At 39.2% G+C, this 15,600-nt stretch overlaps 1 protein-coding gene across 1 annotated transcript in view; it reads left to right on the forward strand.

Annotated features, from left to right (window-relative positions):
• Positions 1-6,106: 6,106 nt before the first annotated feature.
• Positions 6,107-15,600, forward strand: part of LOC132829228 (la-related protein 6-like) — a 75,600-nt gene continuing 66,106 nt past the window's right edge. Inside the window, exons 1-3 of the mRNA XM_060846595.1 lie at positions 6,107-6,138; positions 8,261-8,335; positions 13,621-13,755. Coding sequence (XP_060702578.1) covers positions 6,107-6,138; positions 8,261-8,335; positions 13,621-13,755 — 242 coding nt within the window. The remainder of the gene's footprint in view (positions 6,139-8,260; positions 8,336-13,620; positions 13,756-15,600) is intronic.

Genomic DNA, 15,600 nt, shown 5'->3' on the forward strand with positions numbered 1-15,600 from the left:
GATCATCCTGCCATTCTTTAAAATTTGAAGGGTTGTAGAATCATAGAGAGAGACAGAAACAGACCCTTCAATCCAACTCGTCCATGCCAACCAGATATCCTGGATAAATCTAGTCTCATTTGCCAGCATTTGGCCCATATCACTCTAAACCCTTCCTATTCATATACCCATCTAAATGCCATTTAAATTTGTAATTGTATCAGACTCCACCACTTCCTCTGGCAGCTCTTCCATGCACGGACTACCCTCTGCATGAAAAATTGCCCTTTAGGTACCTTTTAAATCTTTCCCTTCTCACCTTAAACCTATGCCCTCTAGTTTTGGAATCACCCACCCCAGGAAAACACCTTGTCTATTTACTTTATCCATGCCCCTCATGATTTTATAAGACTGTATAAGGTCACCCCTCAGCCTCTGTGTTCCAGGGAAAATAACCCCAGTCTATTCAGCCTCTCTCTATACCTCAACCTTCCAATCCTGGCAATATCCTTGTAAATCTTTTCTGAACCCTTTCAAGTTTCTCAACATCCTTCGGATAGGACGGAGATCAGAACTGCACGCAGTATTCCAAAAGTGGCCAAACCTGTAGGGGTGTAGTCAACTCAATCTATCCTCATAGGTCTATCACCTCATTTCATGAATTTTTCGGTTTGAAACCCTGTCTGGGATCTTGATCTTCACTTTAGAAACTCCATTCTGTTGTCATTCATAGTACTAATTCCTGATGAATGTATCTAATCAATCTTCAGCATGCTCCTTAGGTAAGGCAACTGAAACTACACACATGAGGCCATAAGATGTAGGAGCAAAAGTTGGCTGTTGAGTCTGTGCTGCCATTCAATGAGATCATCTAATAACCCTTTCCTGTCTTACCTCCACAATCCTTTATTTCCTTACTGAATAAAAATCTGTCAACTTCAGCCTTGAATATGCTGGAAGACCCAACCTCAACAGCAATCTGTGCTAACAAATTCTACAGATTCACTACCCTCTGAGAGAAATTACTGTAGGTATGGCCTCAGCAATACCCTGTGCAAAAATAATTAGACTTCTTGCTTTATATTCTAATTCCTTTGCAACAAAAACTAATTTATCGTTTACCATAACACTTGCATGTGTTTTGGAGACAAGACACCCACTCCCTGTGAGTGCAAACATTTCTTAGTCATTCATTACTCATCAAAATATTCTGCTTTTGTTTTTTTCCCTACCAAAGCAGGTAACAATATGTTTTGCCATATTGCATTCCAGGTGCAATGTTCTTACCCATTCATCTAATGTATATCATCTATGCATTCTTCTCAAAACTCAATTTCCTTGTTTAACTCTGTGTTGTTTACAAAATTGCATATACCACACTCATTCCGCTTTTTAAATCTGTAATAAGCCTATGGCCCTTTACGTAAAGATCACGTCTTTTCATTTTTCTGTATTTGATTGTTGACTGAACTGAGAAACTAACTGTTTTAAAATTCAAGGATTGCTAGAGAATTGCTGCAAAATTTTAAAGGAAGTAATTTAACACTTATTGGAAGTATAGTTTGCTGATGAGCTGGAGCAGAGTGGTATATACAAATGGAGATTCAGCTGGAATTACAAAGCTGATTTTTCTGTGTACTAGTGGCCAGCTACTGATGACAAAGACCTTCCACGTGCCAAAAACTATATGATTAGTTCTCAGATGAGCAGCTTGGGGCTGGAAATAACATAGTGAGAAGCCTTCAGACTTCCAAAAGTTCATAAACACTCTGTTCTCTGCATAAAAAGTACTTTAAAGCTTAAGAAAACCTATCTAGCTTTCCTTCAGCAGTTACTATAACCTGTAACTTATTAATTAAAAGTCAGAGGGTTTTTATAAGTGTGAACCAGCCATCCTGCGCCTCCTGCAAACCAGTGAAAGCATCTGGAGAAGGAAGTCTGAGAAACAGTATTCTGACCAGCACAACAATCATAAGAATCTTCTCAGTAACCCTGTAATTAGGAAACACTTAACTGCCTTCCCAGTCTATGCTTCATGCATAACTCCCATGTTTTTTTTCCCTGTCATGTCTATTTTTGTATTTAAAGGTGATTTTATAAGGGGATCAGACATTTAATTAGTAGAGTTATAAGCCAATAGTTCACCATTGTTTACCTGTGGTTAGAGTCTAATTACTTGTACTAAATAGAAATTAAGTACAGTGATGTGGTCCATGCTTTCTGTTAACCTTGGTATAAAAATCAGGTAAATTGTGGAGTTTAATTCTAAAATTATTCAAGTTTTATAATGACTATGAAAATAGTGAACCTTAATTTCCAGCGGAGTATCCTCATGAGGCACAACAAAGGATAGATATGTTTGAAACTGAGGTAACAAAATTTTGGTGTGGTATAAGTAAAACAGGTGGAGGAAAACATCAATTTCTATACTGCATTTAGATCAAGACACTGGAAACATCAAAGGAATTTCTACAGGTGGCAGAGTTGTCCAGAACAGTGGTCTTAAGGGAAATTTCAAAACCAGGTTGATTGACTTGGATAAACTGAAGCTTGCATTACCTAGCAGAGCTAAAAAGCGAGGGATAATGGAATAGTAGCGTGGCACTTGGGTTTGGTGAAAATATAAAAAAGGGCAGATATTCCAAGCAGTGAAAAATTGGACTAAGCAAATATAACTAAGAAAACTTGAGCGTGGGGGGGAAATGCAGAAACTAGAGAAAAAGGGAGGAAAGAGCAGAGAAAGATAAGGAAAGGCAAATGGAACTAAGAAGATAAATGGAAATGAAGAGTCAGGAAAAATAAATGAGGAAATTAGAATTAGAAGCAACAGAAACAGAATGGGAGGATATGAATATCAGCCTAAACTGATGCAGGAGAATCTGAGTCATAATTTGCAGTCCAGAAAGGAAATGTCTAAGTTTGCACAGTCCCCAACAAAATTTGAGGAAAAGAATATGGAGGTATTCTTCATGTCATTTGAGAAAATGGTTAAACAAATTAATTGAGAAAAAGAGGACATTGCTCATGCACAGTAAAGCACTAGAAACTTTATGCTTCATTGTCAGAGGAGGTTTTTCAGGATTATGATTTTGTAAAGAAAATTATATTGGCTGCATATAGACCTAAGGCCCTATAGGCAAATATTCTGGCACTTAAGGTACCAACCTGACAAACATTCTTTGAATTTCAAAGGGTTAAGTAATTTTGGATATGAACATTAGAGGCTGAAATCACATATAAGGTTCGAAAATCTCACTACCCTCTGGAATAAAAAAAACTATGTTGAGGCAGAGTTACAGCTGCTAAACATGCAGCAATAATGAGTTAATTAATCCTTTTCCAATGCTGCCATAGTTTTGAAATACAAAATGGGAGAGTGAAACAAAGCCAAGATAAAGAATGGATAATGTGAATGTCCCAGAGTCTCCTCTTCAAATCAGAAGAGAAAATACTGTAGGTGGTAGTGTTAATTTGAAGCTGAATTTAAGTTTTCATAGTCAATAAGTAAGAACTGAGCAGCGAGGAGAAAGAGATTTACAAGAATGAGGGTGTTCCTGTATATGTGGGTACATGTCTCCTAATGGAGTCCACAATGTTATAACGCTGTGAGGTCCTTGGTGGTCACTTTTGCCTTGTAGATCACAGTCCCTAAATTTCAGTTTGCAACCCTGTCTGGGACCTTGATCTTCATTTTAGAAACCCCATTCTATTGTCATTCATAGTACTTTCCCTCATCCAACAGCTCCGTCTGTCAGAACAGTTAAGTTTTCTCAGCACTTTGTTTTTCTTTATGATTTTTTTAACATTCACAGTTTCTTTGATTATCTAAAATGAATTGTCAATGTGGTGAAGCTATCAAACAGGGCTATTTGCAAGCCAAACAGTCTAAGCAGTAAGTGATAGTGCTAAGCACTCCCACACACAATGAATCAGGTCTTAGCTCTGCAGTCCTGCTGTTTGTTGCCATTACTGAATTCTCTTCCATGCCAATGTACTCTCTCTAACACCATGAGCTCTTATGACTTAACCTTTTGTGAGGTTCCTTGTTTAATGCACACTGGAAGTCCAAATACAACATATCTGCTAGTTCCCCTCTATCCACTGTGGTTGAGACCTCCTCAAAATAAATCTCTAAAATTAGTCAGACATTATTTCCTTTTCTTGCCCTTGTGTAGATCATATGTCCCTGGTGTCCTTTATATGTCTCTTCAAGATGCTGGTATAAAGAAAAGACTCATTTGGAATCATGGTTCCTCCTCATCCTCAAAGTATTCCTTATCTGAAGACGAATGATCACCTTGTGCTCTTCCTTTGTGTGCTGCATTGCCAAGTTTTGTATAGTGCACAGCAGAACATTCATTACATCTCCTGCATATATGTGCTATGGACCCTTCAGTCTGGTCAAAAAAGCGAAGCCAAGTTAAGAAGGCCAGTGTTGTGCTCTGTAATGACCCTTGAGGATGCTTGAGATTGATTATAGTGATTGTTTGCCTTTCTCCATTGTGTTTCAGTGATATCAGCATTCATGTATGAAGGGGATATCCCTTATCATTGAGGATTCATTAAACAACTTGGGCTGGGCCATTGTTAAACTGTGGGAATTCTGAATTGCACAAAATGCTTGCTCCCTGGGATCTGAGCACAAAGCTGCTTTATTCTTCTAGTTCTCACAGCAGTTGCACTTTGATAAAGTCAATCCTTTAGTAATTTTAAACGTAATTCCCAGGGGGCTTTTATAGTGACATGAATACAATTTCACCTTGCATGTGCAGAAGCATAGTGATGACAACTAAAGTTAAAAATCACACAACACTAGATTATTATCAAATGGGTTTATAAGCACAAGCTTTTGGAAAGCTGCTCCTTCATCAGGTAGCTGTGGAACAAAATCATAAGGCACAGAATTTATAGCAAAAGACACCGATCTTTTGCAATAAATTCTGTGTATTATGATCCTGCTCCACAGCTACCTGATGAAAGTGTAGTGTTCTGAAAGCTAGTCCTTCCAAATAAACCTGTTGGACTATAACCTAGTATTGTGTTCACCCCAGTCCAACATTGGCACTTCCATATCATGGACACCTAAATTGGCTGGCTGCTTCATGAAAGAAGAAATGGATAAAACTATTGACAAGATATAGGTCACCTCCTTTACGCACCTATGTGTGGCAGCCCATATCATACCACATTTGTCACCTACTGCAGCTAAAGGTTGCTGCTTGTATAGAAGTTGAGGGGTACTATAACCTTGACAGTCACTGGCATGGGGTTCACACCAAATCAAAGTGACTGCAATTCCTGATAAACAGGTTCCTTCCAAGATGGCGGCAGAGTGGGGCTCCTTAGCTGGAGCTCATCTGCTGCGTCCATTTCTTTTCTTTTTCTTTCTTCCTTTGCCTCTTTTGTGTTTTTTTCCCTTATTTCTTCTCAGCAATGTCCTCTCTAGTTTGCACGGACCTGGCAACCTCTTGGACTGGCATAGCAATCTCTCGGCCCGGTGTGGCTGACTCTCAACCCGACGTGGCAACATCTTGGCCTGGTATGGCTGACTCCCAGTCTGGCGTGGCAATCTCTCAACAGTCCGCTATGGTGATCTCTCAGTGGCTGGCATGGCTTACTCCCGGCCCAGCATTGTAGTCTCCTGGCCTGACATGGCAGTCTCTCAGTGACCCAACATATTGGTCTCTTGGTGGCCCATTGTGGTGGTCTCTCAGCGGCCAGTGTGACAGTCTCCTTGCGTGGTGTGGCAGTCCTTTGGCCCAGCATGACCTCAGCATGGACTTCTGGCTCCAAGTTGATTCCAGAGTGGTCTCCCAGCCTCAAGTGACTCAAGGTGAAGCTCAGCGTGCTCTGGAGTCAAGGCCCAGCAGAAACTAGAGACTAGGTGTGGACACGGTTGGAAGAACTGTTATTCTGAACATTTTATTTCTTTATCTTTCTAATTTTGTTTGTCCTAAGAATTTGTTCTGAAGAATCTGCACCTATGTACCTTTGTACCTAAGATGGCGATATAATAGGTGACTTGTCGACTAATGTACTCATTTGAGTACATGCTACAATAAAGCTAATTTGAATTCTAATTCTAAAGTTAACTTATTTCAATGTTTATTTCACTGAATATTCTCAGATGCCTGTGGCATCACCTTTAGATGTCTGCAGGTAAGTAGTTTTTGTCCTATGGATGCATTGATCCACCAATGCGCATCTTCACCAATGCCCTCTTTGATATTTACATCCAGACAGCCCCTCTGCATTTGGACAAAAAAGAGCTTCTTCACCTTATCTCTACTTCTTCCAAAAATCAGGTGAATGAGGACTCTGGTTCTCACATAATTACACTCTGTGTAGAAGGGGGATAGACATGTGAGAACATATTCATCGATGGTTTTCGTTCATTTAACTAATTATTCAGGAGTTGCTTTAGCCACCCAATTGTGCATTGAAAGGAGCTATGCCCCTGGGAGACTGAAGACTCAACTGCTCAACTTTGCCTTCGCAGATAACATAGCCCTTCTGAGTGACTCCCACACCGGTATGGGGAGGAATCTGAAGCTACTCCAGTCATATTGTGACCATATGGGCCTCAACATTAACATTGCGAAGACAAAAGGCTTCCACTTTACATTCAAGAGGAAGACCTTCTTGTACAATCACTTCGCTAACTGGAAGCTGCGTAACAAATCTATATCCTATGTACCTCCAGGTGATACTGAGAAATACCTGGGTGCCCGTATCAACCCTTAGGCAGGTGTGTCAGAAAGAGAATGGGAGGAGAAGCTTAAAACCTTGGTGAAAGGAATATAGGCAGCATCTCTCCAACCGAGGCAACGCCTAGAAATCCTAAAAACTCATGTCATCCCCAGATTATATTTTCACTCTATCCTGTCTAAAGTCAAGCATATATTCATACAAGCTACTTTTAATAAAAGTAGAGTGCATGTTACATTTCAGATTCACTCCTCTATCCTCTCACTCACAAATATTCCTCCCACTATTCTCTATCTACCTGATGTTTCATTCTTTTCCCTCCATTACATTTAAATCTCTCCCTGTAACCCTCCACTCCAAAGCCATTCCCCTCTCATGCCATCTGTCTTCCCCATGCTGACACTCACGGCCATACGTTCTCTGATCCTGAACCCTCCCATTACACTTATTTTGTTTTCTTCAATGACCTAACAGTGACTCTAGACCTGCCATACTGAGTCTTGCTTTCCCCTTTGACTGTAACTGGTCTCTTTCCCATCGGTACCCCAAATTTGATCCTTAGAATCCCACTACCAACCCTTCCCTTCAGACGCTTCATTCATCTTTAAATCTCTACTTAATCTATCCACTTTCAGCAAGGATATTAGGCCTTTTCTGCCTGGATCTCCTTCCACCCAAAAGCCCTTCTTTTGAAAATCTTCCCTTCCATCTTCTATATTTACCTTCACTCAAGCAACAACATTTCAACTCCCACTGCATTGTGCATAGAAATCTGCTTACCACACTAACATACGTACAAAGAATAAATGTGATTCTATTGAATTTCTTGGAATTGAGTTCATAAATCACGTAAACATAAAATGAAAAAGAGCCCATTTGAATATCAGTGAATTATGGTAAACTTTGTGGCCAGTTGTATGTTAGAATGTTCATCAGTGTAAAGATCTTTGAAAACACTTGGTAATTTTATTATAGATTCCAGTTTGAACATCTGCCCTCTTGAATGCATGAGGATCATCAAAACAGCAGTAATGTATGAGAGTTGGCATGAGGTTTGCAGTGGGGACTGAGGACAATGACTTTAATTGACCTAATAATTTTTTAAAAATTCTATCCATCTAATAATTGATGTCAGACATGACAAATCAGAGGCAGTGGAGACAATGAAAAAGGGTCTGGTCAAAATATGCGTGGATATTGTCAAGGTGCAATGTTTGATTAGGGAATTGACATGCACAAAGATCCTTGGACACTCCAGAGGTAAATGCGTATCTGAAAAGAGACGCTAATGAGATTGGATCATACCATTCCATCAATTGATGTTAAATTAGTTCTTTACCTTGACTTGTTTGTTTGACATTTCTTTGTTCTTAGCTATAGGGAAATTGATTTATAAGAAGTATTTTTTAAATCTCCTAACACACACTACATTTTGTCAAGTTCCCAAAATAGGACTAGAATGTCTAAACTAATTTTTCTTTGGTTTTGTCTGTTAATAATTTCAATATTAATAAAAATGTAATTCATGAAAATATGAAGATCCTAATTTATTTCTGTTTTATTTGCAAAATAGAAGAGTGACTGCATGTAGTAAAGAAATACTTGATCCATCAGTTCTTCAGAATAACTTCACGTATGTTATTAAAAAGTGAGTATTAACTCTTTCTTTCTTTGGATAGCATATTGCAGCTGAATGAGTAAGATCAAGTTGGTGGGTTTAGATTTTCTGCTTGACAGGATGTCTTCCAAAACAATGGAATATTAATGACGCAGTTGGTCAGCATCTGACCCAGATGCACATAATCTAATTATCTAGGCAACTTCAAGAAAAGCATATAAGTACTTTTGCAAAGATGGCATGCTATTTTAATTCATAAATGGGCGGTCTTGCAAATTATCTAACTTCATACTACTAACTCCTGATTTGCAGTGTCCATTCATCCCATCCAGGTAACATAGATGTTAAAACCAGTGATGTTTTGTATTTTAAGAAGGATGATTTGTTTGAATGTTCATTACTACAACCAAATTATTCAAATATATATGATATTCAGTGTTCCTCTATCCTTGCGTTCTTTGCAGGCCACAGGTGAGGACATCTACATTATCACATTCAAAATGGACAGCAGTTTTGAAAAGGCTACTGCATTATTTAATCTATGTTTACCTATTGCTAGCTGCTCTCCGTCTACTTAAGAAATATCAAGAGAATGTGTTCAAATTGGGTTATTTATCTTAGATTTCGTAAATGTACAATCATGACAGCTTTGTTTTAGCAATTAGTTCCATCATTACTCTCAGATACCATACTGTAAATCATGATAGCACCGGTGTTTTTTTTTGCATAAATCCCTTTTTAGCTCAAAACCAACAGTTTTAACAATAAATTCTAACTGGAATTTGCAGCACTCTTGCTTAATATTTAATGTACTTTGTATAGTTCAGTTTTTTTTTAAAGCAGGATGTGAAGGAACTCTGATAACATACATAACATACTACTTCTTACTACAAGACAGTAGTGGCTCAGCTTACATTGGCCAGTGTTTTTTTCCAAGTTCAAATTCCTGTTCCAAACTTGATGCACTTCACATCAACAGATATGGTTGGTGTGTTGCCTCCCAGGTGCCAGGGTCCATGATGTCTCGGATCGTGTTTTTGGGTCCCGAAGGGAGAGGGTGACCATCCCCAAGTTGTAATCCACACAGGTATCAAAGACATAGGTAGAAAGAGGGATAGGGATGTAAGGCAGGATTTCAGAGAGCTAGGGTGGAAATGAGAGCAAGAACAGAATTGTTCTCTCTGGCTTGTTACCTGTGCCACATGATAGTGAAGCGAAGAACAGGGAGAGATATAGCTGGACATGTGGCTGCAGGGATGGTGCAGGAGGGAGGGTTTCAGGCTTTTGGATAATTGGGGCTCATTCTGGAGAAGGTGGGACCTCTAAACAGAATGGTCTTCACTTGAACCAGAGGGTTACTAATATCCTGGGTGGGAAATTGGCTAGTGCTATTCGAGATGGTTTAAACTAGCTCAGCAGGGAGATGGGAACCTGTGGTGTGGTTCCAGTACACAGGAGGATGAGAGTAGGGAGGACGGACAGGATTTCACGGTCACAGGAGTGTGTTGGCAGACAGCAAGCTGGTTTGAAGTGTTCATACTTCAACGTCAGGAGCATCTGGAATAAGGTTGCAGCGTGGATGGGTACCTGACACTTCGATGTTGTGGCCGTTTCCGAGACATGGATTGATCAAGGTCAGGAATGGATAATGCAAGTTCCAGGGTTTAGATCTTTCATTTAAGATCAGGGAAGGTGGTAAAAGAGGGGAAGGTGTGGCTTTGTTAGTCAAGGACTGTATAACGGTGGCTGAAAGAACTTTTGATGAGGAATCGTCTACATAGGTGGTATGAGCTGAGGATAGAAACAGGAGAGGAGAGGTCACACTGCTGGGAGTATTTTCTAGGCCTCCACAAAGTTTCAGGGATGTGGAGGAGAGATTTGGCAAATCAATTGGCAGGAGTGAAAGGAACATAGTGGTCATTATAGGGACTTTAACTTCCCCAATATTGACTGGAAATGCTATAACTAGTACATCGGATGGATCAGTTTTTGTCCTCTGTGTGCAGGAGGGTTTCCTGACACAGTATATCAAAGACGAGGGGAGGGCACACTGGATCTGGTACATAGTAATGAACCAGGCCAGGGTGTTTGATTTAGTGACAGGTGAGTATTTTGGAGAGAGTGATCATAATTCGGTTACCTTTAGCTTCGCATTGGAAAGGGATAGGCACGTGCCACAAGGCCAGAGTTACAGATGGGGGTAGGGCAATTATAATGCGATTAGATAAGACTTAGGAGGCATAGAATGGGGCAGAAAAATGCAGATGACGGGGACAATTGAAATGTGGAGCTGTTTTAAGGAACAAATATTGTGTGTCTTTGAAAGGTTCCTCCCTGTCAGGCAGGGAGGAAGTGATTGATAAGGGAACTGTGGTTTACTAAATAAATTGTATCTCTTGTTAAACACAAGAGGGAGGCTTATGTGTCGTTGAGGCAAGATGGTTGATATGAGGCAATGGAGAGTTAGAGTAGCTAGGAAGGATTTAGAAAGAAAGTTAAGAAGAACAAGGAGGGGACGTGAACAGTCTTTAGCAGGTAGAATAAAGGAGAACCCTAAAGCTTTCTATAGATATGTGAGGAATAAAAGGATGACTAGGGTAGGAATAGGGCCTGTCAAAAACAGAAGTGGAAAGTTCTGTGTGGACTCTGTTGAGATCAGAGAGATACTAAATGAATATTTCTGTTTTCACTCAGGAAAAGGAGAATATTATAGAGGAGAAGACTGAAGTACAGGCTATTAGACTTGAAAAGATTGAGGTTAGTAAGGAGGAGGTGTTATCAATTCTAGAAGGTGTGAAACTAGATAAGTCTCCTGAACCAGATGGTATTTTTCCGAGAATTCTCTGGGAAGCTGGGGAAGAGATGGCTGAGCCTTTGACCTTGATATTTGCGTTGTCATTATCTACAGATTTAGTACCAGAAGACTGGAGGATTGTAAATGTTGTGCCCTTGTTCAAGAAAGGCAGTAGGGATGACCCAGGTAATTATAGACTAGTGAGCCTTACGTCTGTTGTAGAAACTTTGGAAAGGTTTTTAAGAGATAGGGTTTATATTCATCTAGCAAGCAACAATTTGATTAGAAATAGTCAACATGGATTCATCAAGGGCAGGTCATGTCTTACAAACCTCACAAGATGACCAAGCATGTGGATGAGGGTAGGGCAGTTGATGTGGTGTACATGGACTTCAATAAAGCCTTTGATAAGGCTCCACATGGTAGGCTATTGGAGAAAATGCAGAGGCATGGGATTGAAGGTGATTTAGCAGGCTGGATTAGAGATCAATTCCGCCTGGAGATTGGTTATTAGTGGTGTGCCACAAGGATCTGTTTTGGGACAATTTATAAATGACTTGAATGCAGGATGGGTTAGTAAGTTTGCAGATGATACTAAAGTCAGTGGAGTGGTGGACAGTGTGGAAGAATATTGCAGATTGCAGGGAGACTTGAATAAACTGCAGAATTGCACTGAATGGAGTTCAATGCAGATAAATATGAAGTGATTCACTTTGGAAAGAATAACAGGAAGGCATAATACTCAGCCAATGAAAAGAGTCTTGGTAGTGTGGATGTGCAGAGGGATTTTGGTGTCCTTGTACATAGATCCCTGAAAGTTGCTACCCAGGCTGATAGTGCTGTTAAGAAGGCATACAGTGTGTTAGGTTTTATTGGTAGAGGGATTGAGTTCCGGAGCCATGATGTCATGCTTCTACTGTACAAAATGCTAGTGCAGCCTCACTTGGAGTATTGTGTGCAGTTCTGGGCACCCCATTACAGGAAGGATGTGGAAGCATTGGAAAAGGTGCAGAGGAGATTTACAAGGATGTTGCCTGGTCTGGAGTGAAGGTCTTATGAGGAAAGGCTAAAGGACTTGGGTCTGTTCTCATTGAAGAGAAGAAGGCTAAGAGGTGATTTAATAGAGACATACAAAATGATCAGAGGATTAGATAGGGTGGACAGTGAGAGTCCTTTTCCGAGGATGATGACATCTGCTTTTATGAGGGAGCATAGCTGCAAATTGAGAGGTATAGATTTAAGACAGATGTCAGAGGCAGGTTCTTTACTCAGAGTGGTAAGAGCGTGGAATGTCCTGTCTGCCAATGTAGTTAACTCAACCACATTAGGGGTATTTAATCTGTACTTGGATAAGCATATGGATGATGATGGGATAGTGTAGGTTTATAGGCTTAGATTAGTTCACAGGTCGATACAACATCGAGGGCCAAAGGCCTGTTCTGCGCTCTATTGTTCTCTGTTCTATGTTCTATATTGCTACCTCCTGCCAGGCACAATTAGCTACTATTGTGTGAAAATAGTGTCCTGTAATGCCAAACCTTGCTTTCCATTGCTTCCTGAACATTTCAATTGCATAGTAAAATTTTAATTATGGCCAAAGAAGTGGAAAGAGGTTAATCATGTGGGAGTTGAAATTTCTATTTCCTGTGTGTGTGGCAGTGTGTGGCAACTTGGAGGTGCCCAGGATTCCTGATAGCAAGCAGCGGGAATTGTAATGCTTCAGTCCATCATGAATATTTACTAAAACACAAATGTTTCACATTAAATGATTTTTGCAACGTGCATTGAAGGCAGAGGTGTACTGGAAACATATGTCTTCACAGTTTAAAGCTGGCTTGGAGCATATGAGGTCACCTTCAGGTTTTGGAACATAAGGCATTTGGAGAACATATTAGTTATGTTTATTTAAGAAATGTTCATTGGAAGAGGGGAGAGTATGTTGATGTTCTTTGTGTAGTGAGAGAAGGTTAGAAAAAGGGAGTTAGATGACAGTAGGGTCTTGTTTGACCAAGAACAAGTTTGATTGAGGGGTGGACAATGTACTGGCAGGTAGATAAAGGGTGACCAAGGAAGAGTAGAAGATCACTCAGTGCACATGTAATGAATTGAAAGCACTCTATAAATGAAAGACATTGGAATAATTCACCCAGTTGAACTTTTCATTTCTCTGTCTGAGGCCACTTCCTCAACAATCCATCCATCGGTCTTGGCCCTTCACCTTGGATCAGCTCTGTAATTTCTTCAGTTATCTTGTTCTCTGCCCCTCTATCTCCTTTTTAAGATCCTTCTTAAAATTAATCTCTTTGAACAGGTTCTTTAGTAATCATTCTTATAATTCCTTGTTTGGTTTGCCATCCAATTTTTCCTCAGCTCTATAACACCTTGGAATAGTTTTCTAGATTAAAGATGCTTCGGAAAAACAAGTTAGTAGAGACAGCAAATCTATGTTGCTAAACAGCTTTACTATTAAATTTGTCCTTGATCCTGTTTATTATTAACAGCTACATTAAATATTTTTCAGGGATTTTTATGATCCAGATAAGTTATTTCGACCAAATTCAGCAAAAGAAGATTTAATTGTGAAATATGATTATGCTTCATTAGGATGCCCTTTGGTGGCACATTATGCAGCTCTTTGGAAACCAGAGCTCCAACTGTAAGTTCTTGTAAAGCTTATTGTTAGTGAAAATGTCATAAAAATTGTTTAATCAAATAAATATAAAAAGAAAATTATCTGCTTTCTCTTCAAATACAGTTCCCTTAAAATCAGTATTCATTGTAAAGTAGTAAAACAATACAATAGAACAAGGAAAAGTTCATCAATTAAAAATATCTTAAAAATTAAATCAGCACAACTTGTTGTTATATCGAGCCATACATGCTAAGAGTTTTCATATTTTAATAGCCCATTGAGGCAAATTTTAGCCAATGACTACCAGAATGGCACTGAGAATACAATATTTAACCTCCCTGTCACTTGCTCACATAGGGTAATAATTTGAATCTCCCATCCCTGGACAGAAGCTAGACCCATCTGAAAATTGTGCTCCCCTTTAGAGTCATTGAGATGTACAACATGGAAACAGACCCTTTGGTCCAACCCATCCATGCCGATCAGATATCCCAACCCAATCTAGTCCCACCTACCAGCACCCGGCCCATATCCCTCCAACCCTTCCTATTCATATACCCATCCAAATGCCTTTTAAATGTTGCAATTGTACCAGCCTCCACCACTTTGTGGTTTAAAAGTAAAGGCCATCAAGGAGAATATCTAACCAAAGCCTATTACATATAAAACAGTGAAAACCAGTAATCAGAGAATTGGGAGTTTTTTTGGGGAATCAGCAGTGGATGACTAAAAAGCTAACAAAGATGGAGAAAACTGTTTGTAAAGGCAAATTAGCAAGAAATAGACAAACAAATAAGAGCTACTGTAAGTATATAAGAAGAAAGAGTAAAGTGAGTGTAGGACCCTTCGAGAATACAACTGGGGAATTAATTACGAGCAACACAGAAATACCATATAATTTACTACTTTGTATCAGTCTTTGTGATGGAGGACACTAGAAACATCCCAAAGGTAACAGATAAGCAAGTTGCTAATTGGAGGAAAGATCTTGCAACAATCTCTATCAGAAGAGATGAAGTATTTGACCAACTGTTAGGACTAAAAGCAGACATGTCACACAGAACTGATTATCTCAATCCAATAATTTTAAAGTAAGTTACTCTAAAGATAGCTCAGATATTGTAAATTGGTCGATTGGAATATCAGAGATTCCAAGTGGTCAATTGGAAAACCAATGAAAAATTATATGAAAATAATTCTCAATGTATGTCATTGCCTTTGAGAGAGCATGGGACAAACAAAAGTAAAGAGAAAATAGTATATTATGGTGGGTGTGAGTCGGAAGAAACATGAGTCGAGGAAATGCTATTGATGTTCAAGATTTATTATGAATTACTAAACATGTTTGTGTATAACAAATATGCTGATTTACATTTGTGGATTAAAATTTAAGGCTATATTTTCCACAAACTATAGGCACTGAGAAGGATGAAGAATTATTAATTCTAATTAGCTACAAGTTTCAATGCAGAGCAAGTTAAGCGACTGAAATAGGATTAGAAGCATAACTGTGTCTTTCTTGATTGAACCAGTTGGAATAAAATGGGGCAATGCAAGTACCTCCAGGCAGAATTCAAAACAAGTGCCCCTTCAATCTGAGGAAGGTACTGTTAAAGTCTAACTCGAGGACCAATCAAACTAAAAAAAAAATAAAATGTAGCATTAATTAATGCAATAAATATCCTAAAGCTGCAGAAGGAAAACTTAGATTCGCACTCAGCGTAGTTGCTATTGAACCCCTCTCTCATAAGTAAAATTCTGAAATGTAACCAGAGATGACAATTGTGCCGAATGTCTATGCCAGAGGAAATATAATACTGTTGAATCCATCCCTGATTGGTTTAAATGTGAAATTCTGCAGCAAGGTTT

The sequence above is a fragment of the Hemiscyllium ocellatum genome, chromosome 28 (assembly GCF_020745735.1).
Source record: "Hemiscyllium ocellatum isolate sHemOce1 chromosome 28, sHemOce1.pat.X.cur, whole genome shotgun sequence".
NCBI lineage: Eukaryota > Metazoa > Chordata > Chondrichthyes > Orectolobiformes > Hemiscylliidae > Hemiscyllium > Hemiscyllium ocellatum.